At 42.3% G+C, this 23,838-nt stretch overlaps 1 protein-coding gene across 1 annotated transcript in view; it reads left to right on the forward strand.

The window, feature by feature from the left end:
* LOC136150715 (uncharacterized) overlaps nt 1-23,838 on the forward strand; it is a 114,701-nt gene that overhangs the window by 60,626 nt on the left and 30,237 nt on the right. Inside the window, exons 2-5 of the mRNA XM_065911410.1 lie at nt 9,092-9,275; nt 14,278-14,670; nt 16,956-17,177; nt 18,021-18,083. Coding sequence (XP_065767482.1) covers nt 9,092-9,275; nt 14,278-14,670; nt 16,956-17,177; nt 18,021-18,083 — 862 coding nt within the window. The remainder of the gene's footprint in view (nt 1-9,091; nt 9,276-14,277; nt 14,671-16,955; nt 17,178-18,020; nt 18,084-23,838) is intronic.

The following is a 23,838-nucleotide window of genomic DNA, read 5'->3' on the forward strand; positions in this document are numbered from 1 at the left end:
AATTATTCCATTTATATACATACAGTGGTTGCTTGTGATTGGGAATGTGAGAGGGATTGATTATAAAATGGCAACACAACTAAATTTCCCAGGGGTAGTAGAACTGTTGCTTATCTTGACTGTGGTGGAAGAGACACACACCTCTGTGTATTTCTTAAAGGTCACTAAAATTTGTGGGGTTTCCCTGGTGGCTCAGATGGCAAAAAATCTGCCTGCAATGCAAGAGACCTGGGTTTGATCTCTGGGTTGGGAAGATACCTGGAGGAGGAAATGGCTACCCATGCCAGTATTCTTGCTTGGAGAATCCCATGGACAGAGGAGCCTGGAAGGCCATCAGTACATGGGATCGCAAAGACTCAGGACACGACTTAAGTAACTTTCAGTGTTCAATGCCTATCATCAAATTTTTAAAAGATTGAAATAATTTTTATGCCGGGAAACTAGCAGGAAATTTTAAAATACTTAGTTTGTAATTATTCTAATGATTTTAATTACTCATGTTAGTAGCAATAATAACTATGCAACTATTATTTTAAATTGAATGCCAAAATGAATAGACTAATGTGAGCCACAGTGAAGCTTCATTTTCTATAAGGAATGAGAAATCATCCCAAAAGAAAATTTGTGGTTATTAGTATTTTAAACTGCAAGCTATAAGAATCTTCTTAATGTAGGGGGGAAATACAACCTCTCTTTTTTTTTTTTAATATAATGCATGTTATATCCAGTATTTGTGGTATTCAAATACTCACGTAGACTTGGATTGTTGTTCAGTCACTAAGTCATATCCAACTCTTTGCAACTCCATGGACTGCAGTAAGACAGGATTTCCTGTCCTTCACCACATCCCAGAGCTTGCTCAAACTCATGTCCATTAAGTTGATGATGCTATCCAACCATCTCATCCTCTGTTGTCCCCTTCTCCTTCTGTCATCAATCTTTTCCAGCATCATGGTCTTTTCCAATAAGTTGGCTCTTCCCATTAAGTAGCTAAATTATAGGAGCTTCAACCTCAGCAACAGTCCTTCCAATGAATATTCAAGGTTGATTTCCATTAGGATTGACTGGTTTGATCCTCTTGCTGTCCAAGGGACTCCCCAAGAATCTTGTCCACACCACAGTTCAAAAGCATTAATTCCTCAGTGCTCAGCCTTTTTTGTCCAGCTCTCACATCTGTACATGACTACTGGGAAAACCATAGCCCCCCTTGAGTACATGGACCTTTGTCAGCAAAGTGATGTCTCTGATTGTTAATACTCTGTCTAATTTTGTCATAGCTTTTCTTCCAATGAGCAAGTATCTTTTAATTTCATGGCTGCAGTCACCATCCACAGTGATTTTGGAGCCCAAGAAAATAAAGTCTGTCACCATTTCCATTTTTTCCCCCATCTATTTGCCATGAAATGATGGAATCAGATGTCATGATCTTAGCTTTTTGAATGCTAAGTTTTAAGTCAGCTTTTTTACTCTCTCACCTTCATCAAGAGGCTCTTTACTTCCTGCTCACTTTCTGCCATTAGGGTAGTTTCATCTGCATATCAGAGATTGTTGATATTTCTCTTGGTATTCCTGATTTCAGTTTATGATTCATCCATCCCAGCAATTCACATGATGTACTCTTCATATAAATTAAATAAGCAGGGTAACAGAAATTTGACACATTGCTTTCACAATTTTGAACCAATCTGTTGTTTCATGTTCTAACTAACTAACCAGTTTCATGTTCTAACTAACAACCAGTCTGTTGTTTCTGGTTTTAACTGTTGCTTCTTGACCTGGATACAGGTTTCTCAGGAGGCTGGTAAGGTGGTCCAGTATTCCCATCTCTTGAAGAAGTTTTCACAGTTTGTTGCAGCCCACAGTCAAAAGCTTTAGTATAGTCAGTGAAGCAGAATTAGATGTTTTTATTTACTTTAATTCCCTTGCTTTTTCTGTGATCCAATGGATGTTGACCAGTTGGCCTCTGGTTCCTCTGCCTTTTCTAAATCCAGCTTGAATATCTGGAAGTTCTTGGTTCACAGGCTGCTGAAGTCTAGCTTGAAGGATTTTGAGCATTACCTTACTAGTTTGTGAAATGACCACAATTGTCTGGTAGTTTGAACATCCTTTGGCATTGCCCTTCTTGGCAATTGGAATGAAAGCACATCTTTTCCAGATCTGTGGCCATTGCTGAGTTTCCAAATTTGCTGGCATATTGAGTACAGCATTTTAACAGCATAGGTTTATCATTATTATTATTATATTTGGAATAGTTCAACTCTAATTATATCACCTACACTGGCTTTGATTGTAATAATGCTTCCGAAGATGCTAAGGCCCACTTGACTTCACACTCCAGATGTCTGGCTCTAGGTGAGTGATCACACCATTGTGGTTATCTGGGTCATTAAAACCTTTTTTTGTACAGTTCTTCTGTATATACTTGCCACCTCTTCTTAATCTCTTCTACTTCTGTTAGGTTCTTAATGTTTCTGTCCTTTATTGTGGCCATCTTTGCAGGAAATATTCCCTTGGTATCTCTAATTTTCTTGAAGAGATCTCTAGTCTTTCTCATTCTATTGTTTTCCTCTATTTCTTAATTCCTGTTATTCTTTGGAACTCTGCATTCAGACTCAGATAGACTGTGTTTTCAGTACAACAATTTATGTCAACCAACTTGACATGTTACATTCTTCTTCTATAGTAAAAGAACCAGGGTCTTACTAAGACTATTATTTGGTACTACTTTGTATCTGTGGTGATTCAGTCACTTTTTTCTAAATTACCTTTGTGCTAAATTTTATCAAAATAACAGAAAAAATTGCTTTTCTTAAAGAATCTAAAATGATAGAAAATGTGTATCCACCAATTATTTATCATTTTTCTATAAAAATTAACTCCCCCAAAAGTATACCACTATTAATTAATATCTGTCCTTGTTTAAAAATTCCCTTAAAATTTTTAAGGGAAAAATTCTTAATTTTTCCTTTAAAAATGTTAACACAAACTGTTTCTTTAGTCTTGCTGTCCTTCTGATACTCAATCATTTAGAATATATGCTTTTTAAAATACAAAATAATAGTGAAAATTTCAAGATACAGATTTAGTTTCTCTTGTCTAAAAGGATTCTGGAGGTTGAAAACTGAGGATGTTAATGGAAGCTCCAGTGATATCAAGATCCAACATCTTCCTGTTATTTGCTGTTAGTTTGTTTTTCAACCTCTTATCTGCCTTCCTTAGTTTCCATTTTCAGCATCAGATCACATGTTTTAAGGGAAAATAAGGATTGTCTATAAAAGAAAAATAATAAGCATTGTATGTAAAAGGCAAAAATAATCTCTCAACTTTGATAATCCCTCTTAAATAACTAGTTCACTCAGTCTTCCTTTCATTCATTTACTCATCTTCCCTGCAAAGGAAGATGTAAAATATCATTTATTAACTGCTTAAATCAATGCCATATTAGTTGCATTCACTCCTCCCAAAGTGGGACAAGTACAAGGTCATATCTTGTTACTCAATAATGCACATTGTCTTTTACATCTGGTGCTTGGTAGACTGTGATATCAGATATAAATGTGCCTCCTCATATTTGCAATCCAGAATCTAAAGTCCCATTTATCTCCTCATAACACACACATTCCATAATAGGAGATGAGAATAACCTCAAAAAACTCTGAGTAATTAAAGTGGAAAATGAAAGTGCCTCACATTCACTAATTCTGAGCAATAATCAATCTTCTTTCTACAGAAATGGAGACAACTGATCCTCACTTGATTTCCATTAAGCAAGCATTCATAGCATATCATACTTACAGATGATTGAGTCTGTCTCAAAATTCATGCTTAATTAATATATATTTGGAGAATAAATAAAGTATCTAAGTAGAAAAATATACTGAGGATTTTTGGTTTTGTTGGGACAGGAGGAAAAATTTTATACCATCTTTGGAGTGTATACTGGCTAAGAATCAGGTTTTTAAAAATAAATAGCAGGCTTCTCTAATTAAATATTTATTTTTAAGTGATAATTTATAGCACTTTTAGAAACTGGATAAATTAGATTTAAACTTTTAGCGACAGAATATCTCTCTGATGATGTAGATAAAATCTTTCATGAAAGAAGTTAGGAGACAAAAGACTGAAATCAATTGTGTTATGTTTAAGGTATGTAGTGTTCTTTATTATTGTTATTAATAATAATCTTTTATTTAGAGAGTTACAATTTGTTTTAAATATATTTACATGAAAAGCATTAAACCATCCTTTATTTGGTGCAGAAAAATACTCAGAAATTCACTAGTTATTAATGATTAGTATATTATGAATTCCAACTATCATATTTCTCTTTTTTTAACCATAATTCTTTTCCCTTACATAATCACTGCAGAGTATGAAACCTAGTTTGCTGTATGTGCTCTAATAAATATTGTATTTTGATTGTCTTCTTGTAATATTCTTAATATGTTTGAGATTCCTTTTTGTAGTTTTGTCTTTGGATCTCTCACTTCCCCTCTCCCAACCTTGTTTTAGCAAGAAGAAACTCCAGTACATAAAACCGTGAAGTGTTTGAAGATTTGAAAGCACTTGTTAAACTGAACTGACAACAGTTACAGTTTTTCATCGATGGACACTCAGTAAGGGTGTAGACTCTTGAAAAGAATTCCCTCATTCTTTGAACTGTGTTTTTCATTTGAAGATGGAGTCACTTTCTATTGTTATTATTATGGTCTATTATTCACTGATATTCTGTTTTCCAGGCCCCGCATGTCAGTTTCCTTAGACACCTTTTCTTATAGTTACAAGAATTAGCATTGCTCTGCTGGTCTACTCTATATATGCTGCGGTTTGTCAATGTTTATTGTCAATTTTGTCACATAAAACAAAGTGACATACTTTAGGTGACAGATTTTTATAGTTAGAGATCACATCATAATCAATGGAAGAGAAGTATTATGTTCTATAATTGGGACACTGCAATACTTCACTTATCTGAGAGTCATCTACTTGGAAACCTCAAATATTCTCAGAAGACATAAAGACCAGAATGTCTCTGCAGGCTTGTTGGGGCAGCCGGGAATCCTGGCAGTCAGTCAGAGCAGATGGTGTAGACCAAGGCTTGGCAGAGTTAGATCCCAAGACAGTTGGATTTAAGAATGCAGAGATGGACTGAACACAAGTCAGATATAAGCTGGCCAGCTGAACGCATCAAAATGAACACAGACGAGGGCCACTAAGGGTAGTTCTGTGTAAGCTGCTATTACTGCTTTGTTCAATCTCGTAATTACCTGATTCAAGGCAAGAAAAGTATATTATCTCTTCTTTTTTGGTCAAGTCTTAAAGGACCCTGATATATTAGAGTGAAGCTGAATTCTACTCCTGAGAGACAATCAGTTTAGTGTTTAAGCATTTATTTCCACTTTTCCACTCAATTGACGTACGCACCTAGAAGTAAGACTTGAGGCTGTCATGAATACGGATATGCCCTCTGGTAGTGTATGATAAAATAGTAAGTGCAATTCTCGTGTTTAATATTCATATTTTAACCAAAATCGCCCTTAAACACAAACCAACTGTATCTTCTAACTCTTAACTGAAGAAACAGTAGTCTTTTTCAAACTGGAAGGAAAACTAGATGGTTTGGATTTGTAGGATGATATGTAAGAGTGCAATCTTATGGATTCATAAAGTTTTTTCAAGAATAATTTTCTTTAGATGATATTTTCCTTCCATACAGTATTAAGAATCTAGAATTTCTACTCTAAATTCTTTTACTACAGGGTATTCAAGGAAAGTAAGCATAAACACAAATAGATAAATATCCAAGTCTCAAATTATGGCTTTATTCTTCATCTCTATATAAGCACAGTGGGGAAAACTGATAGAGAAGATAGATATTAGTCTTGTCAACAAAATTGACTAGAACTCTTAGTGGTCCTATAGATTTAGCCTGGATTTTGATAGTATTCTTATTGACAGAGTGTTACATTAAATGGCCACAGGTTGGTCAAAATAAAGTTACATAGTACAGACAATGTGGGTCAAGTTCTAAAATACGTTTTAAATTTTTAACATTCAGTTCAGTCCAGTACCAACTCTTTGGACCAGCTCAGTCGTGTCCAAGTCTTTGTGACCCCATGGACTGTGGCACTCATGCACAGACAGAAAAGGGTACTTGCTTTAAGAATTTTTACATTCTATTTTAGGAAGTCAGACAAGTGCGACAAAACCAAGGGCAAATAATGAACAGGAACAATTTCATGTGAGCAAAATACTTGAAAAATAGGAATGAGTCAGGGAAGGCATCATCCAAGGAGCTAGATTTATGAGACATATGTGAAAACTCAACAGCATTATTATCTAGCCTCTCAATAAATAGCAGAATATAAATTGTAAATGATGGACAGGTCAGTTGGCTAATTGGAATGAGAGAAATGTTTGGGGCTCTATCTTCTGTCATCTCCACTTGGGTGATTGGTTGTTTTTATTATACACAAAACAAACTTTCAAAAGGGAAAGCTAAAAATGTTTTTTGTTATCTCAGGTTTTCCTTCTCTTTTTTCTTACAGAAGCACTGATGACTCCCTGCTGTAAACAGAATCATGTGCAATTAGAAGTTTTAGCTTCACATTCTAAACCACTTTATTATTTAATACTGGAGAAAATGGCATTATACAAACTGTATAAATAAAAACTAAATTAAATATTGTAATATAACCTACAAGATAACAAAAAGTAACTATAAAATCTGTGCTCTTTTTCCAGAAAAAAAATAAGGTTAAAGTCATAATTTTATATGATTCCCAGTACCAAGGTAATTCTTTTAAAATACCATAGTTTTGGTTGGAGATTGTCTTCAGATCAACTTAATTAGAGCTAGAAAACAAAGAGACATTATTTTTGTATGATAATATATGAAGAAAAGTTACTGACTAATAAATCAATAAATGTATTACAAATATACAAAAATTGAAACTTTATTTGTTATTATTAAAGAAGAAGAATATTTACAAAAATTGGCAATACAAATAATAATTTTTAATAGCTTCTAAAATGCTATTGGACTTCCCTTCATCATAAAATTAAAATGATAACATTCTTTAAACATATACTCAGCAAATGACAAAGAATAATTGAGCAAAAACTCAATAATAATCTCTTTTTATTCTAAATAAGAAACTATTTGAATATGTGGCCAATTTGTTCAATTTTGTGTGAAATAGACTAACAATGTAGATAATAACCCTAATTTGCAGGAAGAGTAACTGATGGTGTAACTACATTCAGATACAGCATCTCTTTACATATGCATTGCTTAAATAACTATTTTTTTTAAAAAATTAAAACAATTATTCAAAATATCATATTTAGACCTTTTAATTTTGTAATATATTTTACCAAGAATTCAAGAAAAAGTATAATGCATTTTTCATCCCCCACTTTTATAGATATTATAAAAGACTTTAATGGATATTTTTATAGATATTATAAAAGATACAATAAAAGACAACTTTTTTGCTTTTAGAAGAAACTTCATATTAAAATAAACATATTTGGAAGATATAGAAAACATGAAGTATATATACATCTTATAGCTTTGTCTCATGACTGGGTTTCCTCTTTTTTTCCATGAATGATTCTTTTACCTGAAGCCTCATAATCTGTCATCATGGAAATTGTAACATATGCCAGCATCCCACTGCTTGTGTTCAATTTGCAAACAGTATGTGAAAGTTTGTCAAATTCATGTGTTTCCAGCATGCCATTTTGTCACCGTCTTACAGGTTAAAATGCCACCACATCTACTGCTGCAGTTTTCCCAGCAGAAAACAGGTGTGTATTGATTACATCGTCAGCAGGGAAACAACAGTTTTGTCTCTTCTTTACCATGCCATTATAATGTAAAATAGCGGCTAAGATACGGCAACAAGCTGATGCCTAGTGAACTAAAGGTAAAGTACTCAGGTGCTTGGGAAGTTCTCTATGTGAATAGGCACAAAGGTTTGATTTTCCTCATTTAATGACAGCATTTTGCTTATTGCATTTTTGGAGAGTCCACTTTTCTTTTTACAAATATATATATTATACTGGAAAGCAGTATAATATGTTAGCAGTGGTTAAAGGAGGGACATGGAATTACAGCCTATCTCCCCTCCCATATTTTTATTTATAAATATTATCTCTTCACTAAACATACTTCATTTGTAATCTTTAAAGTGGATTAATAGAAATATAGCTTTTAAACAGAGACACTTAGGACGTACTCTAAGGGTAACAGGAATATGTATAGGCTGTATAGCTTAAATATTTTTGAAGTATCTTTCTTTTGTTACAATATGTAATTCATTTTATTTTCTAAATTGTTTTCAACATCAACATGTAATTAATTTTGATTTATCAACTAATACATACTTTACTAATGTGAGAGTATTATTTTAGGTTATGACTTATTGATTATGACTGCCATTATACATATAATGACTGTCTGTTATAATCAGTTGCCAAGAAAATTAACTTTCTGGAAAAAGGTTAATTGGAAAATAACAAATAAGAAATATACTACATTTAAAAATTATATCAGATATTAAAACAACTTAATAAATATTTTGTATATAGCAAAATAAATTTTAAAAACATTAACATTCACAAATCAACAATATTGGAGAGGAATATTTATATAAAATATAAATATGAAGAATAAAAGAAATACGGATTTTCTAGCCCATACATTTGTGCATTGAATTTCTGTTGTGGTTTGTGTTATTATATCTTAGCAAGATTAAATACACTTTTAGATACCTGAAAGGTCGGGTGTGTTGAGTCCTGCCCTGAAAAAGTGCCGCAGACAGGTTCCGGAGGCTGGCTAAACTTCCGGGGACCGACCTACCCCCCCTCCCCTTCAGCCTGGTACTACCAGGAACGGACACAGAGCCCTTGGACACCCACCGCCGCTGTAGCCCGCGCTTTCTTCCTTATATAGAAGGACCTGACCTGGACGCCTGGCCTTGATATAAAACCTCTCCCCACCTCTCCTTCCTCGCAGACTCCCTTTGTCTCCTCACTCACCCGCCCCTCCCCGGGAGTTCTGCCCGAGAGCGACCGCCCAATAAAGGCCTTCACCACCGGTCCTTAGAGGTGGCTCTTTCTTCCCGCGGCGTTTTCTAACATCTGGCGCCCAACGTGGGGCTCGAGGTGAGAGCCCTCCGGCACTCGCCGTTGAGGCCCCCTCGAGCTCCACCGCCGCGGTAGCCCCGGACCCAGGCGACAGACCAACCCCCCGGACGGCAGGATACGGGGTAAGTCCCTTCGGCTTTGGGGCCTGCCCTCCCTGGCGACCACCTCCTAGGGCCCCGTAATGGGTGCGCACTTACTGGGCCCTCCCGGTCACCAGCTGGTGGGGAGACGTCCTCAGCGGCTGAGTAGACCTCCGGCTTCGGCCTCCGGCTTCTGCCTTCTCCGGTCACCAGTTCGTGAGGGAGACGTCCTAAACAACTGAGTAGACCTCCGGCTTCGGCCTTCCCGGGCCCCTGCAGTCGTGAAGAAGACGTTCTCCACGACTACACGGACCTCCGGCTCCCCTTGACTCGTCCGAAGACGTTCGGACGGCGGGGGTTGCCTCCACGCCCCGTGGTCGCCATGGGATTGACAGCCTCCAAACCCGATCCCCAATACTCCACCCCCTTAGAGTGCCTGCTGGCTAACCTGCGGACCCTAAGACTAAAAGGATATATCCGCCCCAAGCAGCTCACCTTTCTGTGTTCACAGGCCTGGCCTCAGTATTCCCTAGATAATGGCTCACAATGGCCAGCCGCAGAGACATTAGACTTTGACGTCCTCCGTGATTTAGATAATTACTGCCGGAGAACGGGAAAATGGTCTGAGGTCCCCTATGTCCAGGCCTTTTGGACGTTGCGCTCTCGCCCCACCCTGTGCACCACCTGCGCTCCTAGCCAGATCCTACTCACCATGGCCCCCGCCAACCCAACTACCCCCGCCTCTGAGTCCTCTGCTTTCTCCGTTCCCCCGGAAGATCTGGTGGCCCCTCCTCCCTATGCCTCTCCGGCTGTCCCCACCCCTTCCTCTCCGGCTGTCCCCACCCCTTCCTCTCCGGCTGTCCCCACCCCTTCCTCTCCAGTTCCCGCCCCCTCCCCCTCCGCTCCGGCCCCTTTTGTCCCTGCTCCCGCCCGCGAGATTCCACTGCCAGCCCCAGACCCTCCGGCCCCTTACCCTATCTTGTACCCTCCCCTTTCCCCCGTCACTCCCTCCGCTTCTCCGGTTAGCTCCCACACTCGCTCCAAGGGCTATCTGGTAGCAGACGATGGTTCCCATAGCAACCCTCCAAGAGCCTCCCCTCCCCCTCCCCCAGCCCCGCTACTCCCTCTGTGGCAAGTAGCGGGAGCCGACGGCCTGGCCCAGGTTCACGTCCCCTTCTCTCTCCAAGACTTAGCCCAGATTGAGGCCAAGCTGCGATCCTTTTCCTCCAACCCCACTCAGTACATTAAGCAGTTTACTAGTCTGACCCGCGCCTACGCCTTAACATGGCAGGACGTATATGTCATCCTGGGGTCTACCACCACCCCCGAAGAGAGGCAGGCCATTTGGACGGCAGCCAGGGCGCAGGCTGATCAGCGTCACTGCGCCAGCCCCTCCCCCGAGTGTCCCCCGGGAGCTCAGGCAGTTCCTGACACCTACCCTAATTGGAACTACCAGGAAGGGGGTGGCGGCCAGCTGCGGGTATGCTATATGATAGAGTGCATTCTCGATGGGATGGAAACGTCCTCTCATAAGGTTGTAAACCTCCTCAGACTAGATGAGGTGACTCAGGGGCCCGACGAAAACCCAGCCATGTTTCTTAATCGGCTGACTGAGGCCCTTGTTCAATACACTAGACTGTCCCCTGAGTCCCCCATTGGGGCAGCTACCTTGGCCAATCGTTTTATCTCCCAATCCGCACCTGACATCCGAAAAAAGCTGGCCAAGGCTGAGGACGGCCCTCAGACCCCTATTCGAGACCTGGTAAAAATGGCCTTTAAGGTTTACAATGCTCGTGAAGAAACTGCTGAGGCCAGTCGAAAAGCAAGGCTCAAGCAAAAGGCCGAATTTCAGGCGAGCCTCCTAAACCAGCAAACCCAGGCCTTGGTAGCAGCCCTGCGGCCGGCGGCGGGCTCGGGGCCCCGAAACCCCCCTCCGGGGGCCTGCTTCAAGTGCAGCCAAGAAGGACACTGGGCCAAGATGTGCCCCAATCCGCGGCCTCCTTCCAAGCCGTGCCCTTTGTGCAAACAGCGAGGACACTGGGCTAGCGACTGTCCCCAGGCCTCTCGGGCCCCGACCTCTAGGGGCCGGAGACCAGAGCGCCCCAGGGAGACTTCCTGCCCTCCTCCGGCCTTAGAGCTGCTGAGCTTCGACGATGACTGACGCCGCCCAGACTCGGGAACCCCGATAACCCAAGCCGAGCCCAGGGTAACGCTCCAGGGAGCGGGTAAGTCTATCAACTTTCTAGTTGATACGGGGGCTACCTATTCGGTCCTTCCCTCTTTCGGGGGCACTTTACGTCCTTCCCAGGTTTCAGTTATGGGCATTGACGGCCAACCCTCGTGTCCGCTCCAGACCCAACCACTATCCTGTCAATTAGATTCCTGCCTATTTACCCATTCCTTTCTGGTCATCCCCTCCTGCCCTACTCCTCTCTTGGGGAGAGATATTCTCGCTAAGCTAAAGGCCACTCTTCACCTAACTCCAGAATCGGCTCCCACGTCAGGGGCCTTCCTGATGCTACTTGTTGACCCTCCAACCTCTTCTGTTAATCCTGAGGTCTGGGACACCCGAGTCCCGGTGGTGGCCCGGCACCACCCTCCAGTCCTCATCCGGCTAAGGGACCCCACCTGTTTCCCAGCCCGGCCCCAGTTTCCTCTGTCTACCCATAACCTCAGGGGGCTAAAGCCCATCATCGACCGCCTCATGGGACAGGGTCTCCTGATCCCCACGACCTCCCCCTGTAACACGCCCATCCTCCCTGTTCGAAAGGCTTCAGGAGACTACCGGCTAGTGCAGGATCTCCGCCTGATCAATGCGGCGGTGGTCCCTGCCCATCCACTTGTTCCTAACCCCTACACCCTCCTTTCTTCCATACCTCCCGAAACCTCTCACTTCACCGTTATTTACCTCAAAGATGCCTTTTTTACCATCCCACTCCACCCCGACTGTCAATTCCTCTTTGCTTTCACCTGGACTGACCCCGACACCCAGTTAACCACACAACTCACATGGACCGTACTCCCTCAGGGGTTCAGAGACAGTCCCCATTACTTCGGGCAGGCTCTGTCCTGGGACCTGGCCAAATGCTCGCTCCGTCCTAGCACCCTTCTCCAATACGTAGACGACTTGCTCCTCTGCAGCCCCTCAGAAGAGACCTCCCGACGACATTCTGCAACTCTTCTTAATTTCCTCGGTTCTCAGGGCTACAGAGCCTCACAATCCAAAGCTCAACTGACTCAGACTTCTGTTGTCTATCTAGGCCTCCAAATCACCCCTACCACTAAGGCCCTGACAGCAGATCGGTGTAGCCTCCTCAGGTCCCTCTGCCCTCCGGCCAACGGAGACCAGATATTGTCCTTCTTGGGACTGACGGGATTCTTCCGACACTGGGTCCCAAATTACGCCACTCTGGCCAAACCCCTATATGCCGCCGCTAAAGAGACTCCCACGGGACCGCTGTCTTCCCCCACCGAAGTGGCTCAGGCCTTCCACGCTTTACGCTCAACCCTATTGGCTGCACCCCCTCTCTTTTTTCCCAATCCCAACTATCCCCACCATTTATACACTGATGAAAAGGGAAGGATAGCCTTTGGAGCCTTGGTGTAGCCAATTGGCCCTGAACTGCTGCCTATTGCTTACATATCCAAACAACTTGACCCCACAGCCAGGGGATGGTTCCCCTGCCTGCGGGCACTAGCAGCAGCGACAACATTGTACGCTGATGCTAAAAAGCTGATTCATGGTCAGCCCCTGACCATCTTCTCACCTCATCGCCTTGGTGATCTTCTAGCCTCTAGATTTCTATCTGACCTCAGCGAATCCAGGCTCCAGCAGTTTCACCTGGTATTTTTGGACAATCCGCAAGTTTCCGTGGGTCGCTCTCCACAATTAAACCCGCTTTCCTCATTGCCCTCCCTCCCCCTTTCCTCAAAACCCCCAGCCCACTCATGCCCAGAGGTCCTTGAGTCCCTTATGCAACCACCTCACAACCTGTTTTCCGAACCTCTACCAGATCCAGAGCTAACTTTGTTCGTCGATGGGAGCTCAAAGAGAGATCCCGACGGGAACCGAAGGGCGGCTTATGCTGTGGTAACCACCCGAGAAGTCCTGGAGGCTCAGCCCCTGCCAGCCGGGACGACCTCTCAGAAGGCTGAACTAACAGCCCTAACTAGAGCCTTACATCTAGCAAAAGGAAAAAGGGTCAATATTTACACAGACTCCAAATATGCCTTCTTGATTGCCCATTCTCACGCGGCAATCTGGAAAGAGCGGGGCTTCCTGACCACTAAAGGATCCCCCATCTGTAATGCCCCCCACATTACTCGACTGTTAGATGCCTTATCCCTGCCCAAAGAGGTCGCTATCATACACTGCAAGGGACACCGAAATACTCAAGATGCTGTCGCTCTGGGTAATAATATGGCAGACCAAGTGGCTCGACAAATCACCTTACAACAAGCCCCCGAGCCCTTGCTGACTTTGAGATCCACCCTCAACCCAGATTATTCCAGCAAAGAAGCCAGAGCCTTGCTGGCACAGGAAGGGTCTCAGAGGCACCCGTTGGGATGGATATTACTCCATAATAAACCGGTGCTTCCCGAGCGCCAGGCTAAGGCCATAATATCCCAAATCCATAATACCCTCCACATCGGACCAAGGGCTCTCTTTTCCTTTCTCAGCCCTGTCTTTTCTCCCCTACATCTCAGACAGACCATATATGCTGTCCACCGCTCCTGCCTAACATGTGCTTCCACTTCTCCTCAAGGAGGACTCCGACCCCCACAAGAGACTCACCAGCTAAGGGGACATATGCCCGGGCAAGATTGGCAGATAGACTTCACCCACATGCCCAGACATCGAACCTACCGCTATCTGCTGGTCTTAGTAGACACCTTTTCAGGATGGGTCGAGGCCTTCCCCACGGCCCGAGAGACGGCAGCGGCGGTGGCAGAGGTCTTGACGACCCATCTCATTCCCAGATTTGGGTTGCCAAACTCTCTCCAGTCAGACAATGGGCCTGCATTCATCTCACAAATCTCCCAGCATGTGGCTACGGCCCTGGGCATCGACTGGCATCTCCACATTCCCTATCGGCCCCAATCGTCAGGCAAGGTAGAGCGGGTAAACGGCATCATCAAGACGCACCTGACCAAGCTCGCCTCAGAACTGCGGCTGTCTTGGGTCGACCTCCTCCCTCTGGCGCTCACTCGCATTCGCACCACACCACACTCCAAAACAGGTTTGACCCCTTTTGAACTGCTCTACGGCAGGCCCTACCTCCTGACTCACCTCCCAGAGGGAGAGGCTCCCCCACTCGCGGGGTACCTCCCCCTCTTCTACCTCTTACGATCCTTGCTGAGAGAACACGCAGACCGGGTCCTGCCACAACCGACGGACGACGAAGGGTCGGCTCAGCCTCTGGCCCCGGGAGATCAGGTACTGCTAAAAGCCTTAAATCCCCGCCTGCTACAACCTCGCTGGACGGGGCCCCATACTGTAATCCTCACCACCCCCACGGCAGCCAAACTTCTGGGACACGAGCCCTGGTATCACCTAACCCGGCTCAAACGAGCTCCCCCGGGTCTCCCGGAGACAGGGGTGGCCGCAGCCCAGGCCCCTCCTCCCAATTACTCCTACCGCTCCACCCTCACGGGGCCGACCAAACTGACTATCACCCAAACCCCTCTGTCATCGATCCCAAAATAATTGAGAGACCACCTCCCGATATCCGATGCTGACCTGGCATCACCCCCTGTGGCTGCTAACAGTCACAACTCTGGCCATAATTTTTGCCATTGGATTAGCGGCCGCGGCCCCCCGCGATTGGTCCTCCACTCTTCGACTGTCCCTGGCCCTCACATATCTAGCCATCTGCTTCCTACTCCTGGGGTGCTATTCCCTTGGGACACCCTGACCTGGTTACCAACTCCATCCATACAAGACTCACAAGGTTGAGTGTCCGCCATACCCCTTCACCCCTACCTCAAAACAATGCGGGGCTCTCTGCTCTGGGTTACTCTGGGGGTATTGGGGGTCCTACAAAAAGGGGGGCACACCAACCAAAACCCCCACCAGCCTTTTCAAGTCACCTGGATCTTAAAAAATGGAGAGACCTACGAAGAGCTAAACCAGACCACAGCCACCCAACCAAAAGATAAGTGGTGGCCGGACCTATACTTTAACCTTACAAAGTTAATCGAACAATCAGGATACTCCAAGTGTGGGGTCAGGTCCCTCGGGTTTTATGCCTGCCCGGGACACCAGCGGGGAGACATAAAGACCTGTGGGGGAATGGTGAGCCGCTACTGTAAATCCTGGGGCTGTGTCACTTCCAACGATGGGTACTGGAAGTGGTCGGTGACCAAGCCAGATCTGATCAATATGTCCTTCACGGGCCCTCTCCTGAAATCAGGTTGGCAGGGGCAACCCTCCAACCAAGGGCAATGTAGCGACCAGGTCCGACTATCATTTACACAGCAGGGACGGACTGAAAATAGATGGATTTCCGGGCTGTCCTGGGGGGTAATGATATATGATACCTATGGCACGGGAAGCAATAACGCAACGTTGTATATCCAGCAAGTCCTGCAACCCGCCCAGACCCCTGCTGTGGGGCCCAACCAAGTTATTTCACCCCCCAGCCCCTCACCACAAGAGACAGATGCCACGAAGGCTGTGACCTCGCCTGCCCCTACCCCCTCTCTTCAGCTAACCCGGACAGACCCACTGGAAACCCAAGAACCCCTGTGGGACTTGATCAAAGAAACCTACGGGGCCCTCAACCACTCCAATCCTAATGCAACCCAATCCTCCTGGCTTTGTTACACCTCACACCCACCTTACTACGAGGCCATGGGCTTAAATGCCACCTACAACTTATCCTCTCTCTCCAACCCACCGCAGTGTTCTTGGGGAGATCGCAAGGTGGGCCTTACCATAAAAGAAGTATGGGGTTCGGGGACCTGCTTGGGCACGATTCCTACGGATAAACAAACCCTATGCACCCAGACTGACAATGACACCAGTTTCATCAATAAGACATACGTCATACCCGAAATCGGGGGGTGGTGGGTATGCTCACAGACTGGGCTGACGCCCTGTCTCCATTTGGCTGTCTTTGACCAGAGCAGGGAATTCTGTGTCATGGTAGTGGCAGTACCCAAAATTACATACCACCCAGAAGAGGTCCTCTACAACTTTTGGGACCGAGACACCCCAGCTCCTAGGCATAAGAGGGAGCCCGTTACGGCTATTACCCTAGCAACGCTTTTCGCCCTGGGGGCAGCCGGAACGGGTACGGGCATTGCTTCCCTCACCACGCAACATCAGGGCCTGATCACCCTGAGAGTCGCCATTGATGAAGACATTGCACGAATAGAAAAGTCTATGATGGCCTTAGAAAAATCCCTAACCTCTTTGTCAGAAGTGGTGTTACAAAACAGACGAGGCCTAGACCTGATCTTTTTACAACAAGGGGGCCTCTGTGCAGCCCTCAAGGAAGAATGTTGCTTTTACGCAGACCATACAGGGGTAGTAAGAGAATCCATGGCCAAGGTAAGAGAAGGACTAGAGCGCAGAAAGAGGGAACGGGAAGCCCAGCAAGGTTGGTTCGGATCATGGTTCCAAAACTCCCCCTGGCTGTCCACCCTGCTCTCGACCTTAATGGGACCACTTATAATCCTCTTGTTGCTCTTAACTTTCGGGCCCTGTCTCTTAAATAGGCTCTTGGCCTTTATCAAACAACGGCTCAACACGGTCCAGCTGATGGTGTTGCGACAGCAGTACCAAGGGCTTCCAACAAACATTCCGTGACAAAATTAGCGGCAGACGCTCCCTGCCATCCCGGCCACACCCTACCCCTCGACGCCCCCGTTCAGCAGGAAGAAGCCAGAGAGAACCGGCGCCCCTTGTCCTATAGCAAAAAGGCCGGGATGAAAGGTCGGGTGTGTTGAGTCCTGCCCTGAAAAAGTGCCGCAGACAGGTTCCGGAGGCTGGCTAAACTTCCGGGGACCAACCGACCCCCCCTCCCCTTCAGCCTGGTACTACCAGGAACGGACACAGAGCCCTTGGACACCCACCGCCGCTGTAGCCCGCGCTTTCTTCCTTATATAGAAGGACCTGACCTGGACGCCTGGCCTTGATATAAAACCTCTCCCCACCTCTCCTTCCTCGCAGACTCCCTTTGTCTCCTCACTCACCCGCCCCTCCCCGGGAGTTCTGCCCGAGAGCGACCGCCCAATAAAGGCCTTCACCACCGGTCCTTAGAGGTGGCTCTTTCTTCCCGCGGCGTTTTCTAACAATACCTACACAGAGTATTGTTGTGTCTTAGTAACATTGTCAAAATTTATTTAAACAGCCACATAGCTTAAAAAAAAAAACTTAGAAATGGATTTTTATTTGCTCAACTTGTTTTTCTTGAGAACCAACTAAGTAGTAGAATTTGGGTTTACTCTATGAATGTAAACAATAAAGAAAACCAAACACTTTTTCTTTCTATAAATCATTGATAGTCTAAACACAGACTCAGATGTGAAAATCCCCAATGAGTATTAAATGGTTTAAAGGAGTTAAATATAAAATGGCATAGAAGCACATATTAAAGACTCTCATGGAAATTAGCGAAGACATTTGTCTTGTTCAAATCCATAATCTCGTCCTGACCTGCTTCTTCCCAAATTCTTCAAACTACCTTACATTTTACATATTAATATTTTCACTCTTTATATTTAAAAAGTCTTTAAGCCTTGAGGCTGCTATGAAGTTTAATCATGTATACTGTTTTACAGATGTTTGTGGCAGACTTAACTGCAGCAGCAGAAATACTGGTGGTAGCGGTCAAGAAAGCTACAGTATGTGTTATACATTGGAGCACTGTGTCCCAGGTACATCCTGACTGTATACAAACGTCATCGTTCTCTTTTTTTTTAATGTAATTATTTCTAATTGAAGGATAATTCCTATACAATATTGTGTTGCTTTCTGCCATACATCAAGATGAATCAGCATAGGTATACATATGTCGTCTCCCTCTTGAACTTCCCTCCCACCTCCCACTCCACCCCATCCCTCAAGGTGGGCATAGAGCCCCAGTTTCAGTACCCTGAGTCATAGAGCAAATTTGTATTGGCTATTTATTTTACATATGGTAGTGTATATGTTTCTATGCTACCCTCTCCATTTAAGCATCATCTCTTTTGATTGTTGCACAAAGTTATGTAACATGGAAGTGGAAACGGAATATATGAACCATTCAAGACCATATCTGAACTTATGCTAGAGAAATGACTCTTGGTGGTTCCTTAGATGGTTTCAGCATGGGAGCTGACGACTCAAGGAACCAGCCATGTGATTAGAGAACCCTCAGACCTCCACCCCACCCCACCCCAGACCTTCAAGGAGGAGACAGGGGCTGAAATTGAGTTCAGTCACAAATGGCAAATGATTTACTCATTTAATCATGCTCACATCATAGAACCATCATAAAAATTGCTAAATGAAGGTAATCACTGATCTGTTTTCTGCCATAATTATAATTCTACGGAAAGCTATATAAACAACATTCAATATGTAGCTGTCTTATTTATCAATATTTCACATAATACAATGCAATTGTATTTCATCCATGTTGTTAAATGCACCATTAATTCATTCCCTTTTATCTCTGAATAGTATTCCATTATATGTATAGATGCAACAAATATTACATATCTAATTATGAGATGAATGGTTTATTTACTTCCAGTATTTTGCAGTTATGAATTAATCTATTATGGACTTTGGGGATATATTTATATAAAGTTTTTCGTGTGATCACATATTATTATTTCTATTGACTAAATACTAAGGAGAATTGCTGGACTAGAACTCTTTGGTGCTCAACCTTCTTTATGATCCAACTCTCACACCCATATATGACTACTGGAAAAATCAGCTTTGACTATATGGACCTTATGGACTATATGGACCTTTGTTGGCAGAATGATATCTTTGCTTTTTAATATGCAGTTTAGTTTTGTCATAGCTTTTGTTCCAGGGGAAAGCATCTTTTAATTTCATGGCTACAGTCACCATCCACAGTGATTTTGGAGCCCCCCCCCCCCAAAAAATCTGATACTTGTTCCACTTTTTCCCCTTCTATTTGTCATGAAGTGATGGGACCGGATGCCATGACCTTAGCTGTTGAATGTTGAGCCTTAAGCCAGATTTTTCACTCTCCTCTTTCACCTTCAAGAGACTCTTTTCTTCTTCTTCACTTTCTGTCATTAGAGAGGTATCATGCTTGTTGATATTTCTCCCAGCAATCTTGATTCCAGCTTGTGATTCACCCATTCTGGCATTTTGCATGATATACTATGCACAGAAGTTAAATAGGCAAGGTGGCAATATACTTCTTTCTCAATTGTAAACCAGTCCATTGTTCCATGTTCCAATTGTTGCTTCTTGATCCACATACACGTTTCTAAATTTCCATCTCTTTAAGAATTTTCCACATTTTGTTGTGATCCACACAGTCAAAAGCTTTAAAGTATAGTCAATCAAACAAAAGAATATTTTTTTTTCTGGAATTCCCTTGCTTTCTCTATGATTCAACAAATGTTGACAATTTTATATCTCCTTCCTCTGCCTTTTCTAAACCTAACCTGTACATCTGGAAATTCTCCCTTTACATACTACTGAAGCCTAGCTTAAAGCAACCTTACTAGCATGAGAAATGAGCACAATTTTATGGTAGTTTGGACATTCTTTGGCATTACTCTTTAGGATTGGAATGAAAGCTGACCTTTTCCAATCCTGTGACCACTGCTGAGTTTTCCAAATCTAACTGACTTATTTTAAAATTTGTCTGTGCTAATGTCATTCTGTTATAAATGTCTATGTTTTGACAAATGCTTCATATATCTTAAGAAAACCTTGGTTTGCCCTAAAATATTTCTTGTGCATCAGCTATTCAACTCTTACATATATCCTCAAATCCATTCAGTCTCTAGGTTTGCCTTTTCCAAAAAAATGGAACACAGCCCTTTCTGACTTTTTTCATTTTGCAATAAGCATTTAAAATTCTTACATGCCTTTGCATGGCTTAATTGTTGCTGATCAATGAATGTTCTATTATATAGATGGACCTAAGTTTGTTTAATCATTCATCTATGACCAACCTAGACAACATATTAAAAAGTGCAGACATTACTCTGCCAACAAAGGTCCGTCTAGTCAAGGCTATGTTTTTTTTCCAATAGTCATGTATGGATGTGAGAGTTGGACTATAAAGAAAGCTGAGCACCCCAAAATTGATGTTTTTGAACTGTGGTGTTGGAGAAGACTCTTGAGAGTCCCTTGGACTGCAAGGAGATCCAACCAGTCCATCCTAAAGGAGATCAGTCCTGAATATTCATTGGAAAGACTGAGGGTGAAGCTGAAACTCCAATACTTTGGTCACCTGATGCGAAGAACTGACTCATTGGAAAAGGCCTTGATGCTGGGAAAGATTGAAGGTGGGAGGAAAAGGGGACAACAGAAGATGAGATGGTTGGATGTCATCACCGACTCAATGGACATGAGTTTGAGTAAACTCCGGGAGTTGGCGATGGACAGTGAGGCCTGGTGTGCTGTAGTCCACAGGGTCACAAAGAGTCAGACACAAATGAGCACCTGAACTGAATAACTAATTAATAGAAAGGTTTCTTGATTACCTCCAGTTTTGGGCACTTGTGAATTTTTAAAACTTTTATATATTTATATATAGGTTCCATGTTTACAGAATTGTTCAAAATAACTGGGTAAGTAGCTTCCTGAGATTTTGATTGGGATTTCATTGAATCTATAGATCAAGTCAGGAAGAACTAACAGCTTAAACATATTAAATCTTCCAATCCATGCTCATGAAATATTTCTCTATTTATATTATCTTCTATTGTCTTCATCAGCTTTTGTAGTTATCTGCATATAGACCAAATACATATTATTTTTAGGTTTACACCTAAAACTTTTTTGGGGGTAGGGTATATAACTATAACTGATATAGTTTTAAATTTCAAATTTAATCATTCATTACTGGGATATAGGAATGCATTTGACTTTTACATATTGACCTTGTATCCTTGCCACTTTGGTATATTTGTCTATTAGTTCTAGTACTTGCTATGTAGATAGCCTGCATTTTCTATATAATAATGCTTATGTCTTTCAATGACTTTGTCTGTTTCACTTATGATATCACTTTGTGGACCTAAAGATTTATCAATTTTATTAATTTCTAGAAGAAACTCCCTTTTGATTTCATTGATTATTCCTCTTATTGCTGACCTAATTTAAATTTCATTGATTTCCACTCTAATTTTTAATTATTTATTTTCTTTCGCTTGCATGAGACTTAAATTGTTCTAGTTTTAAAGGTAGTTTATAAATGTGTAAGCTTATGTTACATATTTTAGATATTCTTCCTCTCTAACATAAGTTTTTAATGCTAAAAATTTCCCTCTAAATGCTGCTTTCACCATACCCACATGTTTCCAAAAGAGGTATTTCATTTTTATTAAGTTCAACATATTCCTTAAATTCTCTTGAGACTCCTAATATGACTCAAATTATTTAGAAGTGTGTTGCTTAATTTCTAAATGTTTGGGAGGTTTCTAGATATACTTTTGCTATTGATTTCTAGTTTAATTTCACTGTGGTTCTGAGAATATGCTTTGCATGCTTTGCATTCTTTTTCATTTTTTAAGTTGTATCTTACTGTAATCATAGATATATGAAGGCTCTTAAAAATGTTTTTAGTGGTTGCCTTAAAGTTTCCTATATACATTTTCCATCTTCCATCAAATAATACATATAATATCACAGGTAGTATAAGTACCTATGAAGTGTATTTCCAACTTTCTCTCATATCACTTGTGTCATTGTTCTTATTCAGTTAACTTATCCATATGCTGTAATTAGATTAATATTTTAAACAAATTATTATAATTTAGATTACTCAAATACAAGAAAAATAATAAAAAAAATTTAATTTACTCATATGTATTTTTTCAAATGCTTCATTTCTTTTTTATGTAGAACCAAGTTTATGACCTAAACTCAAATTTCTTTTGCCTAGACTTCTAACATTTTTTTGCAAGGTAGGTATACTGTTGATAATTTCTCAGTTTTTATCTCTTTGAGAAACAATTTGTTCAATTTTGAAGTATGATATTGCTGGGAATGGAGTTCTAGGTTGGCACTCCTCTTTCATCCTTTCAAATATTTCATTTTACTCTATTCCTGCTCATCTGGATTCTGATCAATCCATTCCAATTCTTGTCTGCATTCATCTATGCATACATGTATGCATGCTAAATTGCTTCAGTTATGTCCAACTCTTTGTGACTCCAGAGAAAGTAGCACACCAGACTCCTCTGTCCATGGGATTCTCCAGCTAAGAATACTGGAGGGAGTGGTCGTTTCCTTCTCCAGAGGATCTTTCTGACCCAGGAATTGAAGCCACATCTCTTACATCTGCATTCAAATGGGTGTATCTTTCCTTTTCTCCTTTTCTTTTCACTTCTCTTCTTTTCACAGCTATTTCTAAGCCCTCCTCAGACAGCCATTTTGCCTTTTTGCATTTCTTTTTCTTGGGGATAGTCTTGATCCCTGTCTCCTGTACAATGTTACAAATCTCCATACATAGTTCATCAGGCAGTCTATCAGATCTAATCTTTGGATATATTTCTCATTTCCACTGTATAATCATAGGAGATTTTATTTAGGTCATACATGAATGGTCTAGTGGCTTTCTCTACTTTCTTCGATGTAGGACTGAAATTGGCAATAAGGAGTTCATGATCTGAGCCATAGTCAGCTCTCGATCTTGTTTTTGCTTACTGTATATAGAGCTTCTCCATCTTTGGTTACAATCATATAATCAATCTGATTTCAGTATTGACCATCTGGTGATGTCCATGTGTCTTCTCTACACATGTCTAGAGTCAATAAGGACAGAAATGGTATGGAAGCAGAAGACGTTAAGAAGAGGTGGCAAGAATACACAGAAGAACGATACAAAAAAGATCTTCATGATAATCACAATGGTGTGATCAACTCATCTAGAGCCAGACATCCTGGGGTGAGAAGTCAAGTGGGCCTTAGGAAACATCACTATCAACAAAGCCAGTGGAGGTTATGTAATTCCAGTTGAGCTATTTCAGATCCTAAAAGATGATGCTGTGAAAGTGCTGTACTCAATATGCCATCACATTTGGAAAACTCAGCAGTGGCCACAGGACTGGAAAACTGGAAAAGTTCAGTTTTCATTCCAATACCAAAGAAAGGGAATACCAAAGATGCTCAAACTACTGCACAATTGCACTCATCTCACACTAGCAAAGTAATCCTCAAAATCTACAAGCTTCAGCAGTACGTGAACCATGAATTTCCAGAAGTATTTTAGAAAAGGCGGAGAAACCAGATATCAAATTGCCAACATCCACTGGAGTATTGAAAAAGCAAGAGAGTTCGAGAAAAACATCTATTTCTGCTTTATTGACTATGCCAAAGCCTTTGCCTGTGTGGATCACAATAAACTGTGGAAAATACTTCAAAAGATGGGAATACCAGACCATCTGACCTGCC

This window comes from Muntiacus reevesi, chromosome 19 (assembly GCF_963930625.1).
Source record: "Muntiacus reevesi chromosome 19, mMunRee1.1, whole genome shotgun sequence".
NCBI lineage: Eukaryota > Metazoa > Chordata > Mammalia > Artiodactyla > Cervidae > Muntiacus > Muntiacus reevesi.